General features: G+C 39.8%; 1 protein-coding gene across 1 annotated transcript in view; it reads left to right on the top strand.

Annotated features, from left to right (window-relative positions):
* Window positions 1–13,715, top strand: part of RAVER2 (ribonucleoprotein, PTB binding 2) — a gene marked incomplete at its 5' end in the record, with an annotated part of 101,347 nt that overhangs the window by 70,565 nt on the left and 17,067 nt on the right. The window contains 7 exons of the mRNA XM_019528291.1: window positions 454–558; window positions 729–840; window positions 6,619–6,878; window positions 9,888–9,999; window positions 10,531–10,676; window positions 12,419–12,508; window positions 13,063–13,188. Coding sequence (XP_019383836.1) covers window positions 454–558; window positions 729–840; window positions 6,619–6,878; window positions 9,888–9,999; window positions 10,531–10,676; window positions 12,419–12,508; window positions 13,063–13,188 — 951 coding nt within the window. The remainder of the gene's footprint in view (window positions 1–453; window positions 559–728; window positions 841–6,618; window positions 6,879–9,887; window positions 10,000–10,530; window positions 10,677–12,418; window positions 12,509–13,062; window positions 13,189–13,715) is intronic.

Raw genomic sequence — 13,715 nt, 5'->3', positions numbered from 1 at the left:
TAGACATCCCTCTGAAAGGGTATTAATATGAGAGACGCTGGAAAGAAAAAAAAATCCCTTTTGTCATGTTTATTGACCATGTACATAAGTGTCAAATATCAAGTCTGTGTAATAGGCAGATAAGGTTCTCTGCATAAATCTGATATCTTTTATTAGACCTACTAAATAGTTGGAAAAAAAATTCTTAGCAAACTTAAAAACCCCTCATCAAGCTGAGGAAGCATCTCTCAGCCTGACAAGGGGTTTTTAAATCCAAAAGCTTGCTAAGAAATTTTTTTCCAACTATTTAGTTGGTCTAAAAAAATATATCAGAGTTACCCAAAGAACCTTGTCTGCCTATGTCCTTAGACCGACACAGCTACAACCTACACCCTTGTAAGTCTATATAATGTCAGCTTCAAAAAATGTGTTTCCTGCATTTGTCAACTAAAGTTTCTTGGCTCAATTTGGCAGAACTCAGTTTTGGGGAACACACCTACCTTACTGCTGCAGAATCCTTCCCATTTACAACTGTCACGGCGGCAGCTAATGAAGATTGAGAATCTTCAAACTAACAGTGTAAGTTTGTCATTTTAATTTCAACTACTTACACCTTTCAAGAACTTTCATAAAGAAAATAGGGCTTTAGTCTATTAAAACTTGAGCCACGTAGTATGTGTGAGAATCTGTGAGATAACCAAAAGAAGATGATTTTAGTTATTTACAATACTTTTTGTTCTTCTTTATAGAAACCTGGTTTACTTGGAGAGCCTCCAACAATGTTACTTCAGACTGTATTGGGAATAGGGCCAACACCATCCATGAGTGCAGGCATGGGAAACCGTGGAGAAGCTCATACATGTAAATGGTGTTTTATTTTATACCATACCAATAGAAATGTCCAGTTTGAAAATATAAAGCTGACTCTCTCCTACTCTGACAAAAGTGGTAATCATTAGCTTTATCATTTGTCCCCGTATAAAAAAGAAAGGAAGCCACCAAGCCAAACAAAAATGTTAAATACAAAAGCAGTTAACAAAGGAAGTCTATTGATATATGCTGTGTTGACAGGTTTGCTTTGGCTTCTTTCATGGTCTGGCACAAAGTTAGTGGCTGTTCTGTTTATCTCAGTTGGATAAATTTAAATATATTTTTCTTTTAATAAAAAAGCAGCAAAAAAAACAGTGGACCTACATCCATTCAACTTCCAAAGTTTACATAAATGGACTTTCTGGCTCCATCCTCTTCTTCTAGAATCTTTCCATGTATTTAATTTTTCTTTGTACTGTGTTTGAATGGTATCCACTTCAATCTATAAAACTTTGTAAGAGTTCTGTCTATACACATTAATTTTGTAGGCTTAAATACTGAAATCCAAATACATTTAGAATAATTAGAATAGGATCATATGTCCCAGGCACATTTTCTTACATCTTGTTACTAATTCAAGCTGACCGTGAAGTTTTCTGACTTAAGTCAAGCTGGCATGTAATTGAAAGCAGAATAAAAAAAGTGTGTACAGGAATGGACTGTATATCCTAAGAAGAAGCTAAACATAACAGACTCAGTGATTAACTATTTCATGCCAGGAATGTTTTTGACAATTTTTTTTAGCAGAAAAAAGCCACTTTTTCAAAACCACATTATATTCACACACAAATAAAGTAGATAGCTGGCTATTCTATCTGTACCTGAACATACTTTTGTATGGATGAATCCATGTTTTTAAATCTTGCCTACTAAATCTTAGGTATACAAATTTGTTTGCAGTTTAAGGCTATACTCAAAGCCCTTAAAAGCCCTTCAGAGCTAAGTGTGTTCACATTTAGAATTAGTTTCACCTGCCTTCACTATGGAGTGAAATTAGCACTCTATCCTGCAAAGGATCTGGATTTGCTTTAACTATTCAAGGTGATCTGGAAGCTTTTCTTGCCATAAGTTCTTAGTGTTTTAAGTTTTTGACGACCTCCCGAGGTCCCTTGCAGCCATAATGTCTATGAAATAATGTCTATGTCTATGCAAGAAGCTGGTGGTGTGATGCTAACATCTTATTTTCTTTTGGGCATGCCTAGATATGTGAATGGGAATGAATCTTATGTAGATTTAGTTTGCTTAAGCCCTTGTGCTCTGTTTGTCTTGATATACTAGATGAGATTAAAAGGTTTTGGCTTTACTTTATATTACTTTGGGTTTCAGTATTTTTCAATACTTGAAGCAATTGTCTTTCTTTCTCAGTCTATGCATTTTTATTTAGGGCTTAATCTTAAAGTTTTTTAGTAGAACTGAACTTTTTGTTTTTGACAAAACCTAATCGTTTGATTTTAGTGGCATTCTTAGTTTTTAATGAGTTTTCCTAATGTCTTGTCTGTTCACATCAGGATTGAAATAGGTTTTTAGTATTGATCCTGTACACTCTTATCTGATATATATTCAGCCTCACAAAGCTCCTTCTACAAGTAATTATGGTGTGGAAATCAGCTTTGTGTGCGATGCACAGCCCTGGCAGCCAATCAGGTGAGTGGGGCCACTGAGGAGGCCCTTAGGCCAATCAGAGATGTGGGGGAAGGGGTGCTGCCATTACCCCACAAAAATGCCAGCTGCTTCTGCAATCTCCCTGCAAAATCGGTTGGCTGCCTCAAGTTGGGTACACTGCTACGTATAAGGGTAATGTGTAGTTTCACCCTTAGTCTTCCCTCCTAAAATAAGTTTTCCATCCCCTGTCCATCCCAGAGATTTTCTCTGCAAGTGTTCTACTTTAAATCTGTTTCTTGAACATGGAGTTGTACTCAGTATTCCAGATGAGTTCTTACTACTTGTACACTCACATAAATGCTTCCATAATTCTACTGACAGTAGCTCACCTGATATATCCTAGGATTGCATTTGCCTATTTTTCAGCCCTCTCATATTGGTGGCTCAAAGCTATTCTGGCTGCTTACAGATGTGGGGGAAAAAACCCAGACCAAACAGCACTTTACTTTCAACTCGGCAAGCCCCCGCACCAAGCGCAGCACATGCCCAGAAAAGGCATTACGTCATTTTGACCCAGCTCCCCAGCGTATGTGTAGATCACACGCTTCAGCAGGACGTTTTGCGGCTTTTATCTAATAGCTGGTTCAATCAGCTATTATAAAAGCTGATTCAATCAGCTATTAGAAAGAAGCGCCAAAAAGCCCCACTGAAGCACGTGATCCGTACAAACACTGGGGAGCCAGGTCAAACTGACGCAATGCCTTTTTGGGGCATGTGCTGCACTTGGTGTGGGGGCTTGCCAAGCTGAAAGTGAAGTGCTATTTGCACTTGATTGAATCAGCTATTGGGTAAAAGTGCCAGAAAGCCCTGCGGAAACATGTGATCTATACAGATGCTGGGGAGCCGGGACAAACTGATGTGATTCCTCTTCCAGTAAAGCAATGCTTTGTTTTTTGGGTGTTTTTTTTCCCCTCCCATATCTGTCCTCAGCCTCTGTGGTCAACATTCAACCTTCTTCTGCTGTTTCCAGCTGAGTTCCCAACTTGTGGTAGACGTTCTTACCTGAGCCCTAAGTTTGCGATATCACAATTTGTATTATTACATTTCATCCCATTTTGATTGCTCTAGATCTCAAGAGCTTTTAGTCCTGCCTGTATGACATCCCAGCCCTTTTCTGTATGGACAGTGCCTCCCAGCTTTATGCCATTGGAGAATTTCAGCAGTGCGTCAGAGATTCATTTTATCCCTGACTAGTCAGGCTGTAGCAGTGCCCATTGTGTATGAGGAAGTTGATAACTTCTGTTTGTTTGCTTCAATGTTTTCTTCTGAAATACTGTTCACTTGATGAGCTGCCTAGCAAACTGGAAGCTTTAGAGATGGAAACTGAACTTTTTGCTTCCTTCAGGGCTAAGAAGTAAGAACAAAATGACAGTCAAAGTTTTACTTGTAACACTAATATCTTTACATATATATAGACAGCTCTCTCTCTTTCTTTCTCTCTCTCTCTCTCTCTATCTATCTAGATATAGATGTATAAGTCAATGGATTTCAAGTTGACTGGGTCCGTTCAAATTGGACCCAGTCAACTTGAAGTCCATTAACTATTTTAAAAACATGGATTAAAATGTTTTATATACTACACGTACCTATTTGTCCTTTGGTCATTTTTTAATGGGTTTTTCCTGTTTTTTCCAGAATGTTGTTATTTAAAAGTCTCATCCAAACAACTGTTGATTGTAACAATAAAGGGGGACATAAACTGACTCTACAAAAATTGCTGTTGAATGCATAAACTAAATATATAGGGAGACTTTTCAAATGTCTTTTATTCTCTTACATTTTACTCATATTTATTCAGAGGTAAATTATTTAGGAAAATATGTTTTCTTGAGGGTTTTTTTTTAGTTGAGTGTGTCTCTTTAAAGAACTGTTGTACACACTAACCACTGAGATCATTTTATTTCCTCTGAAACATAACCGCCTCCGGGTAGAACATGATACCAACAGCACTACACAGCAGTTTGACAGGAAATGAGGATGAGTCCTATTTCCAAGTGAAAGTTCAGGAAGAATTTTGGTGCCCAGAACATATTTATGTACATTTGAATTTGGCCAGGGTGACAGGGTTAACATCTTACCTCCTCTAAAAATTGCCAGTTGGTGTGCACTTTATTTTAGAAAAGGGCATAGACCAGGTCGGTGTTCTGTGACACTAGGCTGGACTTTACTTCAGTTCTGACTCAGAAGGAAGGCTGCCAGTTATATATCCCTGACACTACTTCCCATGGCAGGTAGATAGTTGCTGAAGGGTCTCCCAGACTGAAATGGAGCTGGCCTAACTGCATAACTTGAGATGGTATCACAGCACAAATTTGTATTTATTTTTTTCAGAAAGGTTTCAGGTGCATTAGAGACAGGGGTACTGTGCAGGAATTGGATTTCTTTCTGTATTTCATGCTCTTTTTCCATGTGTAATTGTACATTCAAGTCTTGTTCGCAGCCTGATTGTGTGATCCTTGGGTGCACTGCATGTTCCTCCTGAAGTGTTTGGGGCCACACATAGCTCCTCAACAGCTAGGGTTTATGCACTAAGTTTGGTGGTCATGTTGCATGCAGCCAGTTTCCTAAAATTATAAGTGGTTACTGGGGGAGAGCGGGATCTTGATCCTACATGTTGTCTCTAATTACTCTTTTTACTCTATCCAGAAAGCAGCATAAAACTGCTTGTGGGTTACCTACCCTGTGTCTCTTCCAATGCAAATGATCAAATAATATATGCTGATTAAAATATATAAGATGGTGTTTGCATCTAAGACTCCCTTGACTAGTACTATTTTACTTTTAAAACGCTCTTCCCTTCTCTTGATTCCAAACTTTGACAAGGGAGTAGCCCATAACTTCCTGACGGTCCAGGTGGCACCTCTTAAATATTTGAGCTCCTTTTATAGACTTCAAATAACATATTTTACAATTCCTTTGAATCTGAGTCTGGTACACTGAAGATTCTTATCTTGATCCCCTCTCTTCCATCGTCTTTGTGTTTGGCATAGAGAGTTTGTCCTGTCATAGATTTACGTCTGCCAGGTGAGGTGGAGAGCAGTCATTTTCTCTTCCAGCTCTTCTTGATGTATCATCAGCTTGTAAGTGATCTGTGCAAATTAAGAGCCATTGGCTTCAAGCAATTTTTTTCTCACTGCCAAGCTTCTCTCCTACTGTTTACACCAAGAAATCTATATTGGTCACAGGTGTTGAGTATTTGCTAGGTGCTAATATTCTGCTTGCACAGATATTGCCTATTTTTAGGAAGGCTGGAGCATTTCTTTATTCAGAATCTTCTTTTTTAAAAAAAAAAAAGTTTGTTACTCCACGTTGGATGGACTCTTCTGTTTGACTTCCTTTGTACTTAGTGTGTCGAGGAGCAGAGATTTAATGTCCAAGTTTTATGGATACAAGTTTTGATTGCGAATTCCTTGGCTCGATAGTCTGTGAAAAGATCAGTGATGACACTGCATAGTATAATTTTTTACTTCTCACCCCATTTGTTTTGGGGTCCTATGTTCTAAAATGTAGAATGTGTATTGCAGCCAAGTCTCACTAAAGAAACCCTATCTTACCAGTTAATCACTATAGATATCTTAATTTTTCAGTATTTCTAGGTATGGTTTGATAATGTGCTTGGTTAATGGTAAATAAAAGAGTTTCTGAGGATCAAGAAGACCTAGACCACTAACTTAACCTTTGATTATTAACGGTAGTAGTAGTTTCTAGCACTTATGGTTGTAAGTTGAATTTTCCTAATGCAAATTATTGCTGTTTTCCTGAGCCCACCAGCGCTCCAGGACCTCTGTTGCTATTGTTCCTAGCTTTTCTGAGCAGCATAAAAGGAAAAGTTAGCAAGATTTTGGTCAGTATGTAATACTTATGACTGCAGTGGATGCTTAGAATGAGAGCAGGATCAAGTACAGTTACAGTTTTCTTTTCTAGGATTATCTTTAAAGACAGCTCCTAGTTTTTATTATCACAGCATCCCTGGCAGCCATCTTCAGGATTAAATGTTCTAGAAATAGATTTCTCAGTGTTGTTTCTTTGCTTAATAAAAACCACAGGCAAAATGTTCTGATAAATCTTGTCTAACAGAAAGGTTTCTCCATTTATGGTTGACTGCAGCATCCAGTCTGACTCCAACTGCAGCAGCAGTAGGGATGGGCATGTTTCCATTCTTTCCAAATCAGCACATTATTGGACAAGCTATACCATGGCAAAACAACACTCAGGATAAACAATCAACTACAGCGGGACTGTCAGAAGGAGCTGTCTCGGGGTCTCAGGCTTATCTTCAGAGCTTAACAAATCTCAGTGCTGGAGACTTGCAGAGAGGACCCTCCAAACAGCAAAGTCAGCTAAAAAGCACTGATACAGCTTCAGGGGTAAGAAAAACAGAACATGGAATTTTGCATTCTCCCACTCCCAGCTGCTGCCTTTTTTTTTTTTGCTTTAATTAAAAACTAACCACAATTATTTTTTTTTAGTATTTCCATTATAATGTTTGCTGGATCATAGAATTGTAAGGCACATTAAAGGAATTTCAATTACAAATCACAGGTGAAGGACAGTAATTCATTTTGGTTGTCCAAATGAATGAACAAAGAGGAGTTTTTCTGTATTACTCTAGTCTTCATAGTTGTACCTCATAATGATGACTTGCTGAGGCTACAGGAAATTCCCCTCTGAAACAGTAAAAACACCTTGTGATGAAATTCAGTGACTAAAGATGAGCAATTCCTCTAGTACACGCCTTCAGGAAGCCAACTTGGCCTTCTAATCTGCATCCTTTTAAATTACAAGTGGACTTTCTGTAACATCAGATCAGTTTTAGTATTTATTCCTTTATAACTTGTGCAGAATTAAAATATTAAAGCTAAACTGAAATGCTTAATTAAAACCTGTTCAGAATTTCCATCCGTTCACAGCATTTTGTACGTGTGTGTACTTGTCAGTGCCCTAAATATGATATCAGGAGTCACATGTTCATTTCATATTTTCAGAAAGACTGAATTCTTACGTTATTCAGTTTTGGGGTTTCGTTTTTTTTTCCTTTTTTCCTAGTGCAGTTGAGTTTACCAGGACCTAAGCATTGTCGAGACCTGTTTTCTGTTACAACTTTATGCTTACAGATTTAATTTAGAATGTAGTTATTTTTCATTTTAAACCCATTTTTAGTGTAATGGGTTGGGCTTTACAAATTAAGCATGTTGTAGCATTTTAGTTTCATCATTTTATTGGGCTGAAAAGGAAAATAAGTAAACCATTAAAAATGCAGATGATTCAGGGTGCTAAAACCTTGTCTGCTGGTTGTTTTTGAGGTTTGTCATCCCATTCCTTTGGACAGCTTCTCTTACAAATGTTATAATAAAGTTACTTCTTTTTCTGCATCAGTTGACACAAAAACCAGTTTTCTAAGCCAAAGTGCTTTTGTAGGGCCTTAAGATCCTGTGTTTAGACACTCATACTTGGTGTCTATAATGCCAATTTAAGCTTGCCGATGTAGAATTTGGATATCCTGTTAGAGTTCCCATTTTTGAAAACTGGACTTGGATTTTGTGGAAATTTGATAAATACTATTTTTAATTTTTTTCAAAGCTTTGGAACAAAATAATAGAATACACTTAGAATAAAATGCAATATCAGTCACAGCAGGCTGCACATTTCAGACGGCTGATATGTTCTGTCATTGGAAATGAGCCTGTGTCAGTGGTAATCGTAAAGATATCCACAGCATTTGATAGCTGTCCAGTGTCTCTGAAAATGAGACAGTGGACAGCAGCCCAGTTCCTAGTAAACAAGTGTCACGGGTCCCTAAGCAGAATGGGCACTAATTGGCTCCCTTCATTGTCAGCATCAACAGAGGCCAATGTTTGAAAGGGCACAGAGACTGAACTACCAGCTGACTCAGAGAGGTAATAAAGCCCTCCCTTGAATAGGGTTGAAATACAGTGGTAGAGTGAGAGGAAGTTCATGGTTTACAGACTTTTCTTTTTATCAGAGAGGCTTGACAACATGCCATTTACTGTGATCATTATATTCCCTAATAAATGTTTTGCTATAATTTAAAAAAATGCAGAGCTGACCTAATTGGAATAACTTGGTGTCAACAGTAGAAAAGGCAATTTGTAGTCCAAAAGGTTGTGCCCCACTTGTGATTACCAGGGAAATAGGGAATTTTAGAGTGTAGTAGGTGAAGAGATGCGTGGAAACTCTTAATTGCATAGCCCAAATTCTCTGTGGCCTCAACATCCTTACAGTCTTATGCTCTTAGAAAGTTTATATAAGACATTTAGTTTATCTCTGTGGAGTGTCACTCAGGCTTCTATGATTAGCCTACTAAGTAGATTTTTAGTCGACTCCATTTTTTTAGAGATCGAGAGGTGACGCATGATTCAGCATAGAACAGCTCCTTTTGTGTTTATCCTTCATTAACTGTAAACGCTTCTTGCATCATTGTCATGACTTACCTGGAAAGCCATACCCCTCAGATGGAGAGAGAATTGTTTCTGGCAGATGCTGAGGATACTTTTGCTAGAACCTGTGTAGGATTAACTAGCTGATTTGCCACAACCAGCCACCAAATCCTTATTTTTTCTGCTGTATCAGTAATTCTCTTGCTAATGCATAAAATGTTAGGATTCTTCCTACCTAGACACTAATGGTATCACTTTCAAAGCCGTCGGCCCTGGGCAATGATCTTGTCCCTCAATACAGCTCTTTGTTTTTGTGTTTCCCAGTGGCCCATCAGACTGCACCTCCAACTGCTGCTGTCCTCCACAGACAGTCTGCCCCTGTGAAGGGCGCAGCACCACCATATAAACTTTTTACCATAGTTTCAAATATTGATATAATTCTGCTGTCTTGAGGGTGTGGGTGTGTCATAGTGCTTCAGTCCAACTACTTATTCAATCCTTCCTTTTTTCTCTTTACAAGTACTACTGAAGCCAATAAGTAGATTGATCAGAAAGGTGTGTTAGCATGTCCCAAAAATTCCACCTCCATACGGCAGAGTTCACCAGGCCTTGGTTTGCTGTGAGGCTAGGAGACTTGAATTGAATTTAGTGTTTGGTCACATTCATACAGTTCATTTAATTAATCTGAGGATTTTTAGTAGCGCTTTAAATTTACTCAGGGAATCCTTGTTTTCAACTGCTAGATCAGCAGTCTGTACTGTAAAGAGAGATTTTGCTGACAAACTACCTGGCAAGTAGGAAAAAATTAAATCTTAGCAATACGTTCAGATGTTTTGCTTCTGTACTTATTTGGAAAGATTCTGGTTTTAGAACCGTGAGTTAAAGTCCTCTAGGAACACATACATGCCATTGCTTTTGAAAAAGGGGAAGAGAATATATTGAATACATACCAACATACATATTATATATGTTTTACAGATTCCCTCAAAAAAACAGACCTCACTGCTGGGGGATCCACCAAAAGAAATCCGGCTTAGTACCAATCCCTACTTGAATTTGGCAAGTGTGTTACCTGGTGTGTGTCTTTCAGGTAAGCAGTGATTCAGCAGATGCCTGTTCAACAGCTTGTAGTTTTGCTTTAAAGTTTTCTAGAGCAGAGTATGGTAAACTGCTACTCTATTAACTAAAGGGTGCCAATGACCACAATATTTGTCACTGATAACATCTTGGATTCTGTTTTTAAAGAACTTACAATAACAGGAAAATAAATTGGTATAAATTATCTTAGCTGACTTTCTGTTTGGGAACATCTTTTTATGTATGTAGAGATGTTATGTTTGTTTAGAATTTCTGGTGCATTTTTATCTCCCATGAATCTCTTCCTATTAATCGTAACACTGTGTAGATGTTGTTAGTTGTATGTGTGATTCTGTGGTAACACATTTCAGTTGTAGGGCAGTGTTCTGGGTTTGTGACATTGTTACATGTGTGAAACCATGATAACAAATTTCTTTTGTATGGCAGTGTTCTGGGTTCCCAGCAGCACAAAAGAAATCAGGCTATGCCCCTAAATGACAGCGCAGCATGTCTCAACTGTGTGTATTTGTTTTGTTATGAACAGCAATTGCCAGTAAAGCCCCTAATGCTCAACAGCAGACTGGACTTTCAAGCCATGTGCTAGATGCTGGTGTCTCTCAGGGAAATATATCGCAACATGCAACAGAAAATTATTTGAATTGCTCTCAGCAGCAGGGGGATTATCCGCAGGTATGTAATTAGCAGTACTGCCTCCCCTGATGGGGGTCTTGGTTGTCATGTTCAAAGTTCTGGTGGAGCAACATGCCCCTTCGCTGGGCTTGTGTGCACTCAGCTTCCCTCAGTCTGAGCAGACTGCAGCATGATTTCTTCCTCTGGGCAATGTACTACCCTAATGTACTCTCAGGGTAGGTGCTCTCTCTATTCCCCCTACCCAGAAATGGAACCAGAAATTGGAAATGGCTCAAGTAACCCAGACTCCTTGGTAGCTTAAGCGCACCCTCTCCTAGAGCTCCAGCTTTATAGGGTTCTCTGAGTTTAATTTTACAGCAGTGTGTGTCAGGTGTGACACAAATTACTAATTACTTAGCAAATAGAAAAGATGTACAGATCTACACAAAATAATGAAGCTTAGGCACATTTCCCCGTCTCAGCATCTGTGCTACTTTGGAGCATAACTCTGGGCTTAATTCAGAATCTGACAAGTTGTCCAAAATCTTCCTCCATCACTTCCTGGCAATAGCTTCTGCTTTACATCTGACTTGGAGCTTCTCTTCTCTCCAGACAGTTTTCCTTAGATTTCTGCCTACACAGGCATATTCCTGTTGTCCCCTCTCCTGTCCTTGACTTCCCTTCTTAGTGTGTGAATTCCTTGAAGTAATACAACCTGGTGCCTTGCTTCCACTGCTGAAGATCTGCCACTGTTCCAAATACCCTGCTTGCAAACTAACATAACTGAACTGGTTTATTATAACCCTTTCTTTGGTGGTCACAGTTGTACACAGTACAGCTCTTGCTGACCCTCGTCACAACACTGATAGCAAATGGATTCCAAAAAACTGAGGATTTCCTGGTGCAGCCCAACCAAAATTCTTAAGTTGTACATAGATACCCTTAAAGCATCATACAAGTATGCTTGTCTTGCTCTGTCTCTCCAGATAACCGAAATGACACTGCACTTGCATCTGGTGGTTGTGTACTAAAAACAAGGCATTTGTGCAGTGAGCATTACATAACCACTTCACACATTACCAGGAAATGTTTTGTTTGAGTTTTAAATTTCTTGTGATGAGTCTTAGAAATTAAATCTAGTGCCCTGTGAAGGACACAGGAAAATGCTGTAAAATACGGGTCTGGTTACACCTTACCCTGTGAGCCGCACAAATGCTGATTGGTCTTAGTGAATTTGGAGTAGTCGTACTTCAGGCCAGCAGGGGCCTGGAGGACTGAAAGGTAAGAATCCTCCCTTTACCCCATTCCAGGCTTCCCCTCTTCGCCCTGGGGTTCTCCCCCGGTACCCCCCTGCTTACTTGTAGCTACCCACGCTGTCTGTCCCAGAGGAGCGGGCAGGGAAGGGTTAACCTGTTTGCCTGGTCGCTGCTGCTCTTTTCTGCCAGTGGTGGCTGGGCAGGCAGGGAGGGGACAGTGGTCAGCAAGCAGGAATTAGGGGTGCTGGGGAGGGCAGGAGGGAGGCATTGGACCTGATCCAGATCAGTGTTGGGGGGAGAAGGATCCATGTTTACACACTAAGGTGTAGCCTGTAGTGGCTACACTTTATTTTAATGTGAGCTGGGTACTGTGGATCAGAAATAATCCTGCCCTGGAGTGGTATAACTTTGAACTGCCTAATGAGTGCTTAAGACTAGTTTCAGGTGTTAAGAACTCCAGAAGCTGCCCACAATTACCATGCATCAAGGCCCTAAAATTGACCTAACAAAGCAGATAGTGAAGAGGTTTTTGTTCTCTTTTTCCAGGAGGCTCTCCAACAGTGGTACCAGCACTGTGCTCAAGCATATAAAGCTTCCCAAGTAAGAGTAGGGGATTTTGAAAATGAAGCTTCTGAGGTAAGAAGTAAAACTGTTTTTCTTTGTATTTTCACCGATCTGTGCTGTGATGTGCAGCATCCTAAAGCTAAATGAGAGACCTCCCTCATTGATACTGGGTCCCATGCTGCCAAACTGTATATACTGAACAGTATTCAGCAGACAACAGATCCCATTGCAACTTCACTCTGAGACTCAGGCACTGGCTTTGAATTATATTCTCTCCAGGCTTTCCTATTCTTAACTCTACAACCTGAAGGGTTCCATGGTTCCCCAATGGTATATCATATAAGAGCTGTTTCATGATCATACCTTTATAGAACCTCAAATTGGTGCTTCAAACAAAAGGCAAAACAGAAAAAAATATGGACACCCACACATGGCCTGTCTTTTCAAAGGATTGTGTGTATGAGCATTCCAGATTGCTGCAGGTCTGAGCTGCCTCTGAATTTCCTTTTGGAAGTGGACTCTGGTATTTCCACATCCACTGCTAGTTCCTATACTAAGTAAGAATATTTTAAAAAATGGATTTTGTTTTGAACTCTGATTTATTACGGATTTTATTTTGCATTTAGGAATCTGGTGGCGGGCAACACCCGGACTACAATACCTACTTGCATGTCATGCCTTCCTGTTACACTGGAGCCCAGGGATCATATCAACCAGGCAGCTTGCCAGGCTCACAAGGTCCATTGAACAAGGTGAGGGGAGAGACTAACCCAAGCATTTTCATATGTGGCCAGGTCTAAATGCTGGTTGTTGGCCGCTTTTTATGTTATACTGCCACCAAATGGCTAAAAAGAAAACAATTTGGGAAGAAAAACCTGCAGCATTCTTATAGGCTCGGCAGTGCTACGCTGACTAGCACTACGGAAGAAAGAGACTTGGGGGTCATCATTGACCACAAGATGAACATGAGCCTGCAGTGCGATGCTGCGGCCAGTAAAGCAACCAAACCACTGGCTTGCATCCATAGATGCTTCTCAAGCAAATCCCAGGACGTCATTCTCCCCTTGTACTCAGCCTTGGTGAGGCCACAGCTGGAGTACTGCATCCAGTTTTGGGCTCCACAATTCAAAAAGGATGTGGAGAAGCTTGAGAGAGTCCAGAGAAGAGCCACACGCATGATCAGAGGACAGGAAAACAGACCTTAAGATGACAGGCTGAGAGCCATGGGGCTCTTTAGCTTGGAAAAGCGCAGGCTGAGGGTGATCTGATGGCCACCTAT

Source organism: Gavialis gangeticus, unplaced genomic scaffold (genome assembly GCF_001723915.1).
Source record: "Gavialis gangeticus isolate Ggan-Ray unplaced genomic scaffold, GavGan_comp1, whole genome shotgun sequence".
NCBI classification, from domain to species: Eukaryota; Metazoa; Chordata; order Crocodylia; family Gavialidae; genus Gavialis; species Gavialis gangeticus.
The sequence above is the reverse complement of the archived record's forward strand: the minus strand, read 5'-3'. Positions and strand labels throughout refer to the sequence as shown.